The sequence below is a fragment of the Globicephala melas genome, chromosome 3, assembly GCF_963455315.2.
Source record: "Globicephala melas chromosome 3, mGloMel1.2, whole genome shotgun sequence".
Lineage (NCBI taxonomy): Eukaryota > Metazoa > Chordata > Mammalia > Artiodactyla > Delphinidae > Globicephala > Globicephala melas.
This window is the reverse complement of record NC_083316.1, coordinates 302,166-319,937: the sequence shown is the minus strand read 5'-3', so window position 1 is coordinate 319,937 and position 17,772 is coordinate 302,166. Positions and strand designations below refer to the sequence as shown.

General features: G+C 47.9%; 1 protein-coding gene across 1 annotated transcript in view; it reads right to left on the bottom strand.

The window, feature by feature from the left end:
* The window catches only part of CEP72 (centrosomal protein 72), a 32,183-nt gene extending 14,675 nt beyond the window's left edge, over positions 1-17,508 (bottom strand). Inside the window, 7 exon segments of the mRNA XM_060295380.1 lie at positions 379-512; positions 1,869-1,986; positions 1,989-2,035; positions 9,375-9,483; positions 12,115-12,307; positions 12,842-12,969; positions 17,430-17,508. Coding sequence (XP_060151363.1) covers positions 379-512; positions 1,869-1,986; positions 1,989-2,035; positions 9,375-9,483; positions 12,115-12,307; positions 12,842-12,969; positions 17,430-17,508 — 808 coding nt within the window.
* Between the last annotated feature and the right edge of the window lie 264 nt (positions 17,509-17,772).

Here is a 17,772-nt window from a genome sequence, read left to right as displayed (position 1 = left end):
CCTCAGGCAGGGGCTAGGTTCGCTCACACTGGGACGTTTCTGACGCCTTTTCCATATTCGTGCAAACAACACTCAATTAACTTATTTAATTTCCCTTGTCTTTCATTTTTTAAACTGTAACAGTAGCCACTGTCATAACTGGGCCCATGTATGTATCCGGAAGAAACTGTGTGTGAGTGAGAGTGTGTACTCACAGACCAGGAACCTAAACCACAGGTGTTCTACAAGTGTCAACTTCCATTCATAGAGAAGATTCTTTCCTAAGACACCTTAGGGCGTCGCGCGCACACACAATGAAGAGGAACGAGGGCAAGCAGTGGGGCCGGGGCCGCCTGGACGAGGGGCAAAGCGCCGCGGGGGGGGGGGCTCGCCACGCACCAGCCCTGCATCCTCGGCTCCGCCCAGCCCCGCTGGAGCTGCCCCTCCGCTTCTCGGGGCCCTTCCTCAGGGAGTCCCCACGCTGCTGCTGTGCTGACTCAGGACTCAATAGGTGCCGCGACTCTGCTGCATTAAAAAACATTCTAAAAGCTCTATTTCAGGCTCCCAACAGTGTACCGTATCTGTCAAGTCTACTCCTTCCGTGGGGTGAACGGGAAAAGAAGGCCGAGTGGATAACACACACCAGCCCACCCTGCTGGGAACCTGCAGCGGTCACCGCCCACAGCGCCCCAGGGGAGGGTGACCCAGCCGCACTCAGGAGAAACTGTTCGGCCGAGGAATCAAGACAGACACGACGGTCAACAGAACCCAGAGACTCCGGCCCGCTGAATTAACAAGGGCGCCAAGGTTATTAAATGAAGAGAAAGACAGTCTTCTCAACAAATGGCACTGGCACAACTGGACATACGTGGGGGGACAGGCAGGCAGCCTGACCCACTATCTCACGCCACACCCCGAAATTCACTCAAAAGAGCGGCTCTCAGACCTAAGCACTGACCCCCAGCACGTGGACCAGTCCGTGGGAGGAACCCTCCACAAGCAGGGGCAGCACACCGAAATGCACGACCACGAAGGGAAACACGAAGAACGGCATTTCACTGAAATAACACTGCTCTAGGGAGCACTGCTTAGAAAACAGGCAAGCCACAGGGTGGGCAGAAACTTGCAGTACTATACCTGAGAAAGGGCTTGTGTTCAAACACCATGAAGAAGTCTTATGCCTCAACACCAAGAAAAGAAAAGGGGAGGGGAACAGACAGGAAGAGAAACGCCACGGAAGATGTGAGCCCATGGAGAGGCTGTGGTGACTTGTTTTCAGGAGATGCTAATTAAAACCAACAAGAGATACCACCATACACCCAGGACGGGAGCCAGCGTTAGAGAGACTGACAGTCCCAGGAGCTGGCGGGGACGCCAAGGCAGAGGTGGTCCTGCAGCAGGGAAGCCCCAGCCCGCCGCGTCCTCATGGAAAGCTCTTAGGAACCCACAACTCAGAAGCAGCAGCAACGGAGCTGAAGCTCACACACACGTCCTGGCGGAAGAGCCCCAGCAAAGGGCATGAAGTTCACGTGCACGTTCTCACCAACGTGCAGCTGGAGCCGGGAGTCCCCTCGTGGCCGGCAGGGACTCACTCCCTCCAGCACAGGACGCTTCCTCCCTGTCTGCTTAGACATCTCACTTCTTCCCTATCCCTGTAACTGATCTGAGGAGGGACCTGTATAAACAGCCCTGCAACATGACTACATCCACCTCAAATACACTGACTTCTCCTTTTGTAATTCCATGATCCAAATTACTGATATTTACAAGTGCACAAGATTTCATGAAGATTCTGCATTTAAAGGTAAGTTCTCTAAGAAGGCATCAACCTCCCAGAAAGGCTGCAAGCGCTGGCCCTCTCCCTGGAGCAGCAGCCTACCTTGGAGCGCTGGAAGCTGGCCTCTTGCTCCTGCTGGCTGGAACTCGTGCTCCCAGGAGGGCTGCTCAAGCCCCACCCACACTCGGCAATGAGGTTCAGGGCCGCCTCATCATCCACGTCCATGACAAGCACTTCTTGGCCGAGGGGGCAGCTCACTTGGCTCCGGAGTGATGCAGTCTGCAAAGAAAAGCAAACCCAGTGCTGTGCTGCAGCCCACAGAGCACTCCAGCCGTACAGACCCCGGGAGGGAGACGCCTATACCGCGAGCACGGCCACAAGGTCTCCGAGGAGGAGGAGCTGGTGTCTCTACCACAGTGAAGCTGGAGCGGCTCAGCCAGGACAGCTGGTCGCCACACCAGGATTCATTCAAGGACAGAAGTCCCAAGAAGCTCCCCTGGGCTAGGATCTCCTAGCACGTCCACAGTGCCATACGTGCGATCAAGAAAGTTCAAGGAGGACTCCCCTGGGGATCAGTGGCGAAGACTCCCTGCTCCCAGTGCAGGGGCGAGGGTTCGATCCCTGGTCAGGGAACTAGATTCCCCCATGCCATGTAGCGCGGCCAAAAAACAAAAAACAAACCAACAAAAAAGCAAGTTCAAGGATGTGGTGTTCCGACTTTCTATTTTCACATTAAGTGAAAACATTTCCCTACCAACTGAAATGTGAGGTTTTAGAATAGGACGTCCCTCCATACAGAGGTACACACCTCATTTCCAACAAAGGCAGCTTAAGAAATCACTCTTCAAAATAGAACTCAATCACATACTATGAATATTGATTTTATGATACCTTATCATACTTTGAGAGATCAATGAATGATATTCCTTATTTTCTCATACTGAAAGTGTTCCAGATCCCTGCAGAAAGAAGGGGACTTGGTTCTCCTTCGGGGTCTGACCACAGAAACCTGACAGTGGACACATGCAGCCTCTCTGGGTATCCATTGTCACCTCTGGATAATAGGACATTGCACCAGATCACCTAAACTCTGTGGTAGCTTAGTCTGCGGATAATCAAGGACAGGTAAACTGCAAAGCACTGCTGAAAGAAATTAAAGATGAGATAAATAAATGGAAACACACCCCACGTTCACTGATCGGAAGACTTAACACTGTTAAAATGTCAATACTACCCAAAGCAATCTACAGAATCAGTGCAATCCTATCAAAATCCCAATGACGTCTTTTGCAGAAACAGAAAAACCCATCCTAAAATGCGTCTGGAATCTCAAGGGACTCCAAATAGCCAAAACAACATTGAAAAAGAGAAGCATCAGAGCTAGACTCAGATATGGCAGAAATGCCGGATGAAATCAGACTCCGATTTAAAACAACTGTGAGTGACAATGCTAAAAGATCGGACGGAAAAAGAGACAACATGAAAGAACGGATGGGGATGTAAACAGATGGAAACTCTAAGAAAGAAGCAAACAGAAGCGCTAGAGTCAAAAACACTGTAACAGAAAAGAACACCTCTGATGAGCTCTAGACTGGGCATGGCTGAGGAAAGGATCTCAATAGAAACCTCCAGAACTGAAAAGCGAAGATTAAAGAAGACTGAAAAAAAACCAGAACAGAATACCCAAGAATCGTGGGACAACTACAAAAGGTGTAACACACACATCTGAGAACACCAGAAGGAGGAGAGGGGAACCAAAAAAATATTTGAAGATGACTTAAAATTTCCTTAAATTAATGTCAGACACCAAATCACAGAACCGGGAAGTTCAGAGAACAGTGGCAGAGTAAATGCCAAAAAAATTACAGCGAGGAATATATTCTACTGGAGAAAACCTAAGACAAAGAAAAAAATCTTGAAATAGGCCAGAGGGAAAAACCATGCAAGCAAAAATAGTGAAAGACTCAGTATGGAGACAAAAAAACTACCAACCTAGACTTCTGTATCCTGCAAAATTATCCTTCAAAAGTGAAGGAGAGGGCTTCCCTGGTGGCGCAGTGCTTGAGAGTCCGCCTGCCAATGCAGGGGACGTGGTTCGTGCCCCGGTCCAGGAAGATCCCACATGCCGCGGAGCAGCTGGGACCGTGAGCCATGGCCACTGAGCCTGCACGTCCGGAGCCTGTGCTCCGCAACGGGAGAGGCCACAACAGTGAGAGGCCTGCGTACCGCAAAAAAAAAAAAAAAAAAAAAAAAAGTGAAGGAGAAATAAAGACTTTCTCAGATAAATAAAAACTGAGGGAATTTGTTGCCAGTAGACCTGCCTGGTAAGAAACATTAAAAGAAGTTCTTTAGAGAGAAAGAGGATGACACAGGTCAGAAACTCAAATCAGAGAAGGAATAAGTGAAGGCAGAATAAAAACTTCTATTTTTCTTACAATCTAACAGGCAACAGTTTGTTTGCGATAATAGCAACAATGTACTCAATACGTTATGCTCAGGTATTACACGCAGGGTTATAGTTTGGGTATAAATGAAATGAATGACAGCAATGATACAAGGGACAGGAGGGAGGAATTAGGAATATTTTGTTATTATAAGGGACTTGCACGACCTGTGAAGTGGTAGAGTGTCTGAAGTGGTCTTGGAGCACTTGTCAATGTACATAGGCAGACCCTGGAGATATTGAGGGCTCAGCTCTAGACCACCACAATAAAGCAAATATTGCAATAGAACAAGTCACACCATTTTCTTGGTTTCCCAGTGCATCTAAGAGTTATGTTTCCACTGTACTGTAGTCTATTAAGTGAGCAATAGCATTATGTTAACAAACGATGTACATACCTTAACTTAAAAATGTTTTATTGCTAAAAAATGCTCACCATCATCTGAGCCTGCAGCAAGTCATACCAGCAACATCAGAGATCACTGATCACAGATCACCACAATATAAAAAGATGAAAAAGCGTGAAATATTGCAGGAATTACCAAAATGCCACACAGAGACATGAAGTGAGCTAATACCACTGGAAGAACAGCACCAAGAGATTTGCCTGACGCGGGGCTGCCACAGCCCGCAGCCTGTAGAAACACGATATCCGCAAAGCACAATAAAGCAAAGCATAAAAAGCGAGGTCTGCCTGTCCTGTGCCCTCCAGAGCAGCCACTAAAAGTGAAAGCATAACTGACATGCCAAGGACAGAAAATGGAATCATAAAGTGATCATTTAAAATCACAAAAGGAAGGAAGCGATCAGAAGAAGGGCAACAAGTAGAAACAGCAAACATGCAGCTATTAATCCAACTGTATCAATAACCACTTTAAACATCAATGGTCTAAATGTACCAAGTGAAAGGCAGAGATTGTCAGCGTGGATCAAAATAAAAGGCCCAACTACATGTTACCTAAAGAAACCCACTTTAAATATAAAGACGCATGGATTAAAAGTAAATGGACAGAGAAAAACAGACCATGCTGACACCAATCAACAGACAGCAAAGTAGCTACACCACTTTCAGACAGAGCTGACTTCGGAGCAGGGAGAGTGATCTGGGATAAAGAGGGGCGTGACGTGAGGACAACTGGCCGGTTCTCCAAGAAGACATAAGAGCCCCTGACGTGTCTGCGCCTAATAAGACAGCATCAGACTATGTGGTGCAAAAACTGATAGAACTCAAGGAGAAATGGATGGACCCACTTCCACACCTCTCCTTCAGAAAGGGGTAGGTCCAGCAGTCAGAAACTCACTAAGGACACAGCTGGACTCAGCAGCACGCATCACCTGGATGCAGTGACATCCACCTCATCCAAACAACAGGGTACACATTCCCCCCAAGCTCACATGGAACATTCACCAAGACAGAGTCGTTCTGGGCCCTAAAACACACTTTTACATACTTAAAAGAAAACAAATCCTATGATATTTGTTCTCAGGACACAGTGGAATTAAACTAGTAATAAAATAAATAACAGAAAGATAACTGGGAAATCTCAAAAAACTTGGAGATTAAACAACGTATTTCCAAATAACACAAGTCAAAGAAATCTCAGAAGTACTTTGAACTAAAATATTTCAAAATAAAAATATTTTGAACTAAATTAAAAAGAAAATACATCTTATCAAAATTTGTGGGATGCAGTGAAAGCAACGCGTAGAAGGGCATCTGTAACACTGAATGTATATATTGGAACGAAGTGAGCTCCGAAATCAATAATCTAAGCTTCTAGCTTAGGGAACTAAGACAATAACAAATTAAATCCAAAGCAGGAGGAAGACAAGAAATGATAAAAATTAGGGCAAAAATCAATGAAACTGAAAACGGGGAAAAAATAAAAAATAAAAATCAACCAATCCAAAAGCTAGTTCTTTAAAAAGATCAACAAAACGGAAAAACCTCTATGCCACCAGGTTACCTAAGGAAAAAATGACGCAAATTACTAATATCAGAATTAAAAGAAGGAGCACAGCAGGAACTGTTCCATGGACAACAAGAAGATAACAGAGGAACACTATGACACTCTATACCCACAAATGTGATAACCTAGATGAAATGGAATGGTTCCTGGAAAGACACAATCTACCAAAACCGACACCAGGAAAAATGGATAATCTGAACAGACTGGTATTTATTACAGACTTGAATCAATAATTGATAGCCTCCTAAAACACCAGGTCCAGATGGGTTCATTGGTGAATTTAAGGAAGAAATTATACCAAGTCTCTACAATCTTTTCCATAAGACAGAAGCAGAAACAGAGGGAATACGCCCTAACTCATTCTATGAGGACAGCATTATCTTAATACCAGAACCAGCAAAGACAATACAAGGAAACTATAGACCAGTTATCTCCCATGAACACGAATGCAAAAATCCTCAACAAAGTATCAGCAAATTGAGTCCACACCACAGCCAAGTGGGATTTACTCCAGGTATGCATAGCTGGTTCAATACTTGAAAAAAATCAATGTAATCCATCACATCAACGGGCTCAAGAAGAAAAGTCATTATGACCATATCAATAGATGCAGAAAAAGCATTTGACAAAATCCAATACCCATTCATGATAAAAGTGGTCAGTAAACTAGGAATCAAAGGGAACCTCCTCGACCTGATAAAGAACACCTATGAAAGCCCACAGCTAACAGCACACCTGGTGGGAGAAACCAGCTGCTATCCTGCTGAGATCAGGAACAAGGCAAGGATGTCCCCTCTACCCACGGCTTTTTAACATTGTGCCGGAAGTCCAAGCTAGCACAATAAGACAGGAAAAGGGAATAAAAGGTATGCAGATTGGGAAGGAAGATATAAAACTGTCTTTGTTCACAGATGACATACCAACCATCTATGTAGAAAATCTCAAAGAATCGACCAAGAAACAAACAAAAACTCCAGGAACTAATAAGTGACTATAGCAAGATTGTAAACTTCAAGATGTACGGGTCACATTGTGTCCCCTAAAAAAGAGATGCCAAAGTCCCAACACCTCATACTTCAGAATGCGACCTTATTTGGAAATAGGGTCTTTACAGAGGTAATCGAGTTAAAATGAGGAAATTATGGGGAGCCCTAACCAATACGACTGGTGTCCTCATAAAAAGGGGAAATTTGGACACAGGACAGGCGAGCACAATGTGGAGTTCTGTGAAAAGTCACAGAGAGAAGACAGCCATAGGAAGAAAAGGATTGGAGGGAGGCATCTACAAGCCAAGGAACACTGACGATTGCCAGCAAAGTACCCGGAGCTGGAGTCATAGAATGGATTCTCTCCCAGAGCCTCCAGAAGGAAGCAACCCTGCCAACACCTTGATTTCAGACTTGTAGCCTAAGAACTGTAAGACTGTAAGTTTCTGTTATTTTAAGCCACCCTGTTCGTGGTACTTTGTCACCATCAGCTGTACACAAGTCAAATACCTGCAATGAACAACTGGAATTTGAAATTAAAAAACCTAAACTAGCCTCAAAAGAACAACATGCTAAGGTATAAATCTAACAAAATATGTACAACATCTATATCAGGAAAATCACCAACCTCTGATAAATGAAATCAAAGAAGAACTGAATAAACGGAGAGATATTCCACGTTCATGGATAAGACTCAATAGTGTCAAGATGTCAGTTTCTTCCCAACTCAATCTGTAATTCAATGCAATCCCAATCAAAATCCCAGCAAGGTAGTTTGTGGATACTGACAAACTAATTCTAAAATTTATACGGAAAGGAAAAAGACCCAGAACTGGCAACTCAATATTAAAGGAGGCCAAAGTCAGAGGACTGACACCACGTGACTCACAAAACTCAGGCAAATGTGGACGGGGCTAGAAAGCTCTGTGCGGTCTCTTTCATAAGAGAACACCAATTCCATTCATGAGGGCTCCACCTTCAGGACCTAATCACCTCTCGTGGGCCCTATCTCCTAAACCCATCATGCTGGGGGTTAGGATTTCAGCATACGAATCTGGGGTACACGATACACAGACCATTCCGCAGGGTCCACGTGCAGCTGTCTACCCAGCAAGTAGTCTGATCTGAAATAGGGAAGTGAGGGGAGGGGAGCTCCAAGGGAGGCATCCGAGGGAAGAGGAGATTCTAGAGACTCGAAACTGATCTTAGAACAGAAGTTGGCCAAGTATGGCCCACAGGTCAAATCTGACCCACTGCCTGTGTTTGTAAATAAAGTTTTATTGGAACACAATCATTAGTTTATGTATCACCTATAGCTGCTTTCATACTACAAAGGCAGGGTTTAGAAACTGAAGCACAGATCATATGGTCCGCAGAGCTGAAAATATTCTCCCCAGCCCTTTACAAATAAAGTCGGCCGACCTCTACATTAGAGAAATTTACAGATGAGCTAAGGCATACAGTGCAAGAGAAAGAAAACTATTAAAAGCCTCAAACAAATCAAGATGGTGTACAAGAAGGAGTATATAATCCTCGTACATCACAAGCAAGGTAAACACCACTGACTGACTTCTACCCTTTAGAATCAACCACACACATGAAGACTGTATGCTTTCAGAGCACATTTGAACACTACCCACCCTGACAATCTAAAGTTAGACATAAAGATGCAGACGGCAGGAGCTGGGAGGTGGTGAGAAGCCGGGCACAGGCTCCCACAGCCCAGCCAAAGCAGAGCGGGAGCCCTGGTCACAGAGCACTGAAAGAGAACGCGGGAAGGAGCAGAGCCAAGCACTACCACCACCAGGGTGGGGAGAGGAGGCTCCGGCAGCTGTCAGATCTGCTCAAAGTGCTCACACCCAGAAATGGCCAAGATCTGCGTTGTTCAGAGATCAGAAAGTAACTGAAACAGAACCTGGAAGCAGAGCCAACTACAGAAGGGAAAGAGGCTGCCTCTGAGGAGCGGGCCAGGAGTAGAGAGAAAGGACTGCTGCCTCTCACCGCAGGCCTTTTGTGCTACGTATTTTACGTCCGTCACTTTAATAACCATTTTAAATGTTTTTGAAATACCATATAGAAAATGTGGACGACAGGAAGAGAGGCTGTCCCACAGTCTCCTTGATCCCCAGCTGGTATCCAGCGTTCTTCCCCACGCTCCCCTGGATGTCTGTCCTCTAGGTGGCAATCAGCACTTTAGTTAATACCACTCCTGTTCATACCTTTCGACTCTGAAAACGGCTGGGAAGCTCTGCTTTGAGTCCAGCGATTCCTCCGAAGCCAAATGCAGCCGGGATGCTCTCCGCTCACTCTCCCTCACAGGGCGGTCATCTAGGGAGGAGATGCCGCAGAGGAACTAGCAGGCCACGAGGCAGGTGGCAGGGCCCAAAACCAAACCCCGCGGTGTGCCTGCCGGCCTCCCCTCAGGACTAAAGGTGCCCCCTCGCCCAGCCAGCCACACATGGCGTGCGCGTGACCAGGACTGCCGTCCCTTGTTCTGGGGACCTTCCCTCCCCTTAGGGCTGACCCCACCACGGCATCCCCCAGATCACTGGGCAGACCCAGGAAAGCAAGGCTGGGCTCCGGGGGCTACATCTGGTTTCCCAGCAATGCTGAGCACTGATTCCCAGAGGGCCGGCAGCTCGCACCAGGCTTGCACCTCAGATGCCCCGGAGGCAGGAAAGGAAACACACACGCAAGTTCTCACGCAGTCTCGTCCTTCTCATCTCCTCTTAACGCACATCCTGGGTGCTGGGCGAGGTTCCCAACCACACTGACACCCCTAGCAAGTGTCCACGGGCGAGGAGCCTGAACACACTGGAGAGGAGACGCCCTGGCCATGTGTTGGCGCCCAGGGTTTACACCCTCAGATCCCTGGGACCAGAACAGGAGACAGAGCCAAGTTTAAACTGTCCCCGCGGGTGCCCTGGGCCCAAGAAGACCCCACTCGTCCACAACTGCACCTCCTCAGAAGCACCCGAGGGGGGCTCCCCTCCCGAACGCCGGAGCTCGGCCCTCGGGATGGCTGCCACAGAGCTCCTAGAGAGCACTGAGCCCACGGCACCCCGGGAGGTGCACCAGCTCAGTGAGCAACGAGGGAACAAGGAGGTGCCCAGTACCCACTTCCACAGGTGTGGCCACCGCACAGCAGCCCCTCTGTCCTCTCAGGGACGCCATCCGCCACACACCAGCCTGGGGCCTCCCGTCTCAGGGCCTGGACGCTGCCGTCGTGCCGACAACACGTGACTACTTGCCCAGCCTGAAGTTCGCTTCCGCGTCAGTTCCACGTCCCTTACTCTGAGCATCCTTCTCTGGACGGTTCCACTCTAAATTCAAACTCAATATGACTAAAATCAGACGCAAACCCACCTTGCCCCCCAGACCGCATGCTCTCCTCACTGCGGCACTCTCCCAGACCCCGGCCCAGGGCGCCGCAGATCACTCTGGCGGCACCCTGCTGGGAGAGAGGGCCTCCGAGCGTCCCCCACTCCCGCACTGACTGGCCCCAGTTATGCTCCCGCCTCACGTCTGAAAGCACCTTTCACGCGTGGGAAGGCTCTCACAACCCCTTCTCTATACGAGCAGTCTAAGACTGAATTTACAACTTTCATCACAAACGGAAACAAATGATTTAAGACTGAAGACTGCAAAAACTTTCCATAAGGATTGTCACGCTTCTGAAAAAGAGTCAAATTCAATTGTTCACAGGACACATAATAGTCAAATAAAAGTTAGAACACAAGCACTTAATCCTCCCAAATATCTAAAAATTAACATTAAATGCTGAAATTCTAAGTAGGCTTGAAACTAAACAGCATGCCTCTGAGGGTCAGTGCCCCTAGGCCCAGGCAGGCACAGCCTAAGGGTGCGGCCAGGCTCCCCAGAGCTCGCGGCCCGCCAGGACCGGGGTCCAGGAGGTAAGCCGACGCACGCGCGCAGCGGGGGTGCTCATGAGACAAGCTGTGTGCGGCTGAAAGGTGCCGCCGGTGGGGTGTCTACAGGCCCTGGTAGACCCTGAAAGGACAAGAGCCATGGCCTGCCCACCATGGAGCCCAGCATTTACCTGACAGATGCTGCCATGATGTGGGTCTCATTTTGGTTTGGGTAGCTCAGTGCCTGGGAGGTGGAGACGCCCTGAAAGCCCCCCAGCCTCCCCAGGCAGTCAAGGGCCCTCAGGACGGAGAACACGCCATGATCACTGGGGGCACAGAAGGACCACCCTCCTCCAATCAGACACCGCTGCACCACTAATCAGCACTTCACACAGGAGGACCCAGGTCTGAGACTCTAAGCCCCTCCTTCCCCAGGGTTTCCACGCCAGCATGCCCTCGGGCTCACGCTCCAGCTCTCTCCCCGGGAAGCGCGACATGGGGGCGGCATTAGCAGTGCCCTGGCCACACTGCTCACAGCAAAGTGGCTCCTGAGAGCAGGGACAGTGGGTGGGAAGACGCTGTGGCTTCCCCAAGCACAACCCTCCTGACTGGGCACGGCGGTGGGCACCCTGGTCGCTCGGCCTGCGAGCCTGAGAGATCCGGTTCTTTTAAGGCTACGGGCCACTGAGCCAAGGTGGTGACTGCACCTGCCAACAGGACCTCACACTCTCGTGCCTGTCACCTGGGGAGGGCGTGGCACGATGAACTTCTCGCCCGTGTCCTCCCAGGTGGACGTAAAACCAGGTTGAACCCAGGTGTCCAGCTGAGCCTGAGACGATGCCCAGGAGACCATGCCAGGAAACAGGGCACCAGGAACAGCCAGAAAGCAGAGCCAGCCCATGCCTGTGCCCGTGGCCCAGCAGCCATCTGTGGCCGCAAGGAAGGGGCTCCCTGCCACCCTCCAGGCAGCTCTCCTGTGAGAGGAGGAAATCAGCTTCCCTTTCCCGAAGGGTCAACAGCGCCATCACCCCAAGAACACGAGACACCCATCGGGCAGCACCAAGCGAGGCCCGGAGTGCGGCCGGCCCACCCAGCGGCCGCAGCCGCGGGAGCATGCGCACCACGAAGAGGCGGTAGTCAGACTTGCTCTCCACCACAGGGTGCAGCCGGAACTCCACTTCCGCGAGCTCCGTTAAGCAGTGGAGCCGGAAGACCTCCGCCAGCGAGGAGATGCGGCTGTGGTAGACGCTGAGACGCTGCAGCGCCGCCAGGTACTCCATGCCCTGCCAGGACAAACACGCCAAGACAGCCATTAACACGAACCAGCCCCCAACCTCCCAGACGCGCTCGAAACGCACACGCAGCATCACCGGGAGAGCAAGGGGGGGAAGGTATTGCTCAGCTGGGAGTCCTGCGCCCCCACGGTGAGACGGCCGCGCGTGCCGACCGCGGGGAGAGGACAGCCGACGCCCGCTGTGTGGACGACGAGAACGCCAGCTGATAAAGGACGAAGGGTGACTGGCGTGCACACATTCCTCTTTCGGGCCTTATCTTATTTCCCTTACAGATACACCATCTTCATCAGAGAGCTATGACTTCTCGTTAAAGTAGTTCGAAGACATAACGTGATGCATAAGAAATCCAGCTCACAGCAAACACAAGAAAATCAGCGCAAGACTTACAATCACCGTGAAGTGTATGGCTTACAAGTACTAGAAGCAGAGTCATAAAACAGACTGCCTTATTTACCATAAATGTACTACCCACTGCTATTGACAGCAATACATTTTCTTTCTAGAAACAAACCTAAAACTTACCTCTAGACTAACCAAGGAGTTTCGTGAGAGATCTAGAGAATTTAGATCTGTTAAATTCATCAAAGAATTTCCTAGGTGAGTAATCTTTTCTTGGTAAGTTCCAGGAAGAGATAATGACCGAAGTTCAGCTAAGAATAGAAAATTAAGAGATTTTAAGTTTATTATTTTATTGAAAATAAATTACTGCAATAATTTATTCTCCCTCCAAAACCCTCTCACCAGGAAACCCTCCTAAGGGGGTTCCCACTTCCACACCTGACTGCTCAGCCCCATTGCCTGTGGGCCTCTGTGCAGGGATCGCAATCTGAAACCCACTCGGTAGCTGACCTGACCACCCGTGCTGTTACAGGTGAGGGCCAGCTGCACACGAGGTGCACCGAACACCTCTACGTGGCACACCCGGTAAGCAGCTGTTAGACAAACATCACTACAAAAGTAAGCTTCTGTAATGAAAAAGACACTGTGTCTGGATACACCAGTATCTTCCCAGGAACTTTTGTTTTAAAACACATCTTGATTACATATGAAACTGGTTTTTGGGCTTCCAGTTCCAGACAAGACAGAGGAGACATATTTCACCCTATTCCTCCCCATTTATTAGACCTAGAAACCCTGGACAAGAACACGGGAAGCGACTCTGAAGCGTGGCGACTCTGAAGCGTGGGGACTGTCTAGGGACCTGAAGAAAATGGTCGAGCACTGAGGGTTGGTTTTGTTCTGTCTCCTGTGCATCCCGATCTGAGTGCAAGAGAAACTGGCCACCCAGAAACACCCAAGGACACCTACCAAAAGATACGGGTAAGCCTGCTGTCCGTGGTCAAAGGGCCGGGGGGTGGCCTTGCAGGACAGACTCCCGACAACCTCAGCCCCACTCCAGCCCAACGCCAAGAAAACACAATGTACCTCGCATACCTGGCCTCGCACGGTGGCCAGCACCAGGGCAGTGTGAGTGGACGTGACTACTGCCCTGGACTGGCTGTAAGGAGGCATCTGCAGATGCTACGTGTGTGACAGGGGCCTGGCCACCACCTCAGCAACAAGGCAGCACCCAGGCAGTGCCAGTACTGAGTAACAAGATTTAAATAGGAAGCAGAGTCCCAATCAAAATGACCAATCAAAAATGATCAAGAACTAGGATAATCTCAATCTGAATGAGGGAAAACAATCAATAGATACCAATAATGAGATGACAGAAATTAGAATTATCTAACAAGGATTTTAAAGCAACTGATATACAGATACTTCAATGAGCAATTATGAACATGAATGAAGAAAATAGCGGTTCTTGGCAAAGAAACAGAAGATGTAAAGAAGAAACAAACAAACTTCAGAAATGAAAAATATAATAACTGAAAGAAACAAACAAAAAACCATGGGAGCAGCTCAATAACAGAATGGAGATGACAGAGGAAAAAATTCAAAGAGAGAAAATGCAAAGATAAACTGAACAAAATTGTCCTATCTGACCACCAGAAAGAAAACAGACTTTAAAAAAATGAACAGAGCCTCAGGGGCCTGTGGAAGAAGAAAAAGCAATCTAACATTCATGTCATTGGGGTCCCAGTGGAGATCCAATCAGAGTTTAAAGAAGAAAAGAAAAACAGTATGGCTAAAAATAAAAAATTTTAAGTTAAAGAAATAATGGCTGAAAACTTCCCAAATTTGGCAAAACACATAAACCTACACATTTAAGAAGTTGAGAAAACCCCAAACAGAATAAAGGCAAAAACTGACACATCAGAATCAAACTTCTGAACACTAAAGACAATGAAAGAATCTTGAGAGCAACAGAGAGAGAGGCATTACCCAGAAGGAGAAACAACTCCCATGGCAGGGCGTTACTCCTCAGAAACCATGGTGCTGAAACAAAGGAAGTGCTCTCACATTTTTCCATTGCTGAAAGAAAAGAACTTTAAACTCAGAAATCTATATCCACCCAAAACAGCCTTCAGGACTAAAGGTGAAATATAGATATTCTCAAATGAAGAAACACTAAGAGAATCTGTCACCAGCACACCTCCCTAAGATAACTGCTAAAGAAAGATCTTCAAACATTAAGGAAAGATAAAAGAAGGAAACCTGGGACATCAGGAATGAAGAAGGAATAATGAAACAGGTAAACATGTGGGTCAGTGTTTCCTCCTAAGCTATTTAAACTGTTGGCTGACTATAAAAAGAAAACGTCATATCATTACTGTGGTTCTCAGGTATGCAGGGGAAATGTCTAGACAACTAAATTATAAAGTGGGAAGATAATGAAACCTAAATGGTGGTAAAATTTCTATATTGACCTGACGTGATAAACCGTTCACACAAGTAGACTGTGCTAAATCACATACTGTATACTGTAATTTGTAGAGCAACCACTAAAAAAGCTATACAAAGAGATATGCTCAGAAATATAATAGGTAAATCAAAATGGAATACTAAAAATACTCAAGTAAACCACAGGAAGGCAGGAAATTGGAAACAAAAGAAGAAAAACAAAGGGAACAAACAGAAAAAAAAATAAATGTCTCACTTAAGCTCTGCTGTATTAACACATTAAATGTAAATGGTCTAAATACACTATAAAAGATAGGGATTGGTACTGTAGATTGAAAATGATATACAGTATACACTGTCTACAAGAAACTCATTTCAAATATTATGATATAGGTAGGTTTAAAGGTGAAATAGCACATAGATGGGTAAAGACATACCCTGCAAACACCAAACCAAAGAAAGCTGGAGTGGCTACACTAATATCAGATAAAGTGGATATCTCACTGTAGAAAATTATCAGGGATAAGGAGGAATAATACTACATATGCTACAAGGGTCACCCCAACAAGAAGACATAAAAATTGTAAGTATGTATGCACCAAATAGCACAGCTTTGGTGCATACATATTTAGGATCTCTAAGTGAAAAGAGAAACAGATACATCCACAATTAGAGTCAGGGGTCTCAATACCCCTCTTCTGGTAATTAAGAGAATCACTAGACAGAAAATCAGCAAGGATACAAAAGAACTGAACAACGTCACAAGTCAACAAGATCAAATTGACATTTATATAACACTCCAGTCAATGACACAGTACACATTCTTTCCAAGTGCACTTGGAACATTATAGACCAGATCTTGGGCCATAAAACAAACTTCAAATTTAAAACAATTAAGATCATACAGAGTATGTTTTCTGACCATAATGGAATCACACCAGAATCAATAACAAAAAGAAAAAAATACCAAACAAACTAGGAAAACCTCCAATCACACAAAAATGAAAAGAACACACTTCTGAACAATCCATAGGTCAAAGAGGAAGTCAAGGGAAATACACAAACACAGTGAACTAAATGAAAATACAACATAACAAAACTTGTGGATTCAGCTAAAGTTGTGCTTAGAGGGAAACTTATAGCACTAAAATGTTTATATTACATTAAAAAAGGTCTCAAATCAGAAATCTAAACTTTCATCTCAAGAATCAAGAAAAAGAAGAGCAAAATAAATGCAAAGCAGCAGAAAGAAGAAAATTATACAGAATCAATGAAATTTGAAACCAGAAAACCAATGGAGAAAAAACAAAAGTTGGCTCATTGAAAAGATTAATGAAATCCATAAACCTCCAGAAAGACCAAGAAAGAGAAGACAGAGATGACCAATAACATGGACCGGAAGAAGGGTATCACTACAGACCCCAGAGACATTAACAGGCTAATAAGGAAATACCACAAACTCTACACACATAAATTTAACAACTTAGATGAACTGAACCAGTTTCGCAAAACCCCAAACAACTATAACTCACCTAAGATGAAGGTGATGATACAAACAGTTCTATAATGACTTGAGAAACTGAATTTGTCATTTAAAAGCTTCAAATACAGAAATTTCCAGGCCCATAAGGTCACTGGAAAACTCCATCAAACAAAGAAGAAGCGGCACCAATTTCACACAATCTCTTCTGGAAAACAGAAGAGGGGGCAATTTACCAACTACTTCATGAGTTGGGCATTACGCGGACGACAAAACTAGACAAAAACAGGAAAACAGAAAACTAGCGAGCCGTATCCCTCAGGACATGGGCCCACAGGTGCTCAGCACAGGAGGAGCAGGGGCCGGGACGCCCTGGAGTCCTACTAAAGGAGGGCACGCTCCTCCTCCAGACACGAAGGCGCGCCAAGCTTTTTCAGAAAATCCGCCTAACGCACCTTATTAACGGGGAAAGAAAGCCCAAGTGACCTTATCGGTCAAGGCGAAAAGCACTGGCGCAAGGGCTCAGCAAACCGGCTCCGAAGAGCTCCCCGCGGGCGGTCTGCGAGGGCGAGCTTGGCCCCCACCTCTCCGGGGCCTCAGCGCGGAACCCCTGCCCCTCCCCCACCCTCCCCCACTTCGGGCCCCCCAGGCCTGCCCCTCACACCCCCCCGCTGCTCCGGGCTCCCCACCCCTCACCCTCGTCCCCCCAGGCCTGCGACCGTTCGGGAACCGCGGTCGCGTTTCGGCACCTCTGGCCCGACCGGTCCGCCGACACCTCGGCGGGAAGCTCGCGCCCCCGGCCAGCGCCGCCCACCCGTCCGCCGCCCGCCGCCCGCCGCGCACCCAGGCCGCGGTGAGGCGCCAGCCCGGTCTTCCCCCGGATCTTCTCTTCACACAGAAGCAGCCGCCCCGCCGGCGCCATTCTTTCAAACGGCGCACACCTGTCCGCGCCTGCGTGCTGTGGCTGCCGACGGCCGAGGCGCGGGGCCAGGATCCAGGGTGGGACCGGGGGGCGGGGCCAGGGGGCGGATCGAGGCCGAGGGGGCGGGGAGGGGCGTGGCCAAGGACCTCTGCGGGGTGGGGGGTGTGAGCAAGTGGACGAAGCTGCCGGGAGGAAACGTTAGGGGAAGTCGGTGCCGCCCCAGGGCTTACCTGGGAACTCGACGCACTTGGAGACCTCGCATCA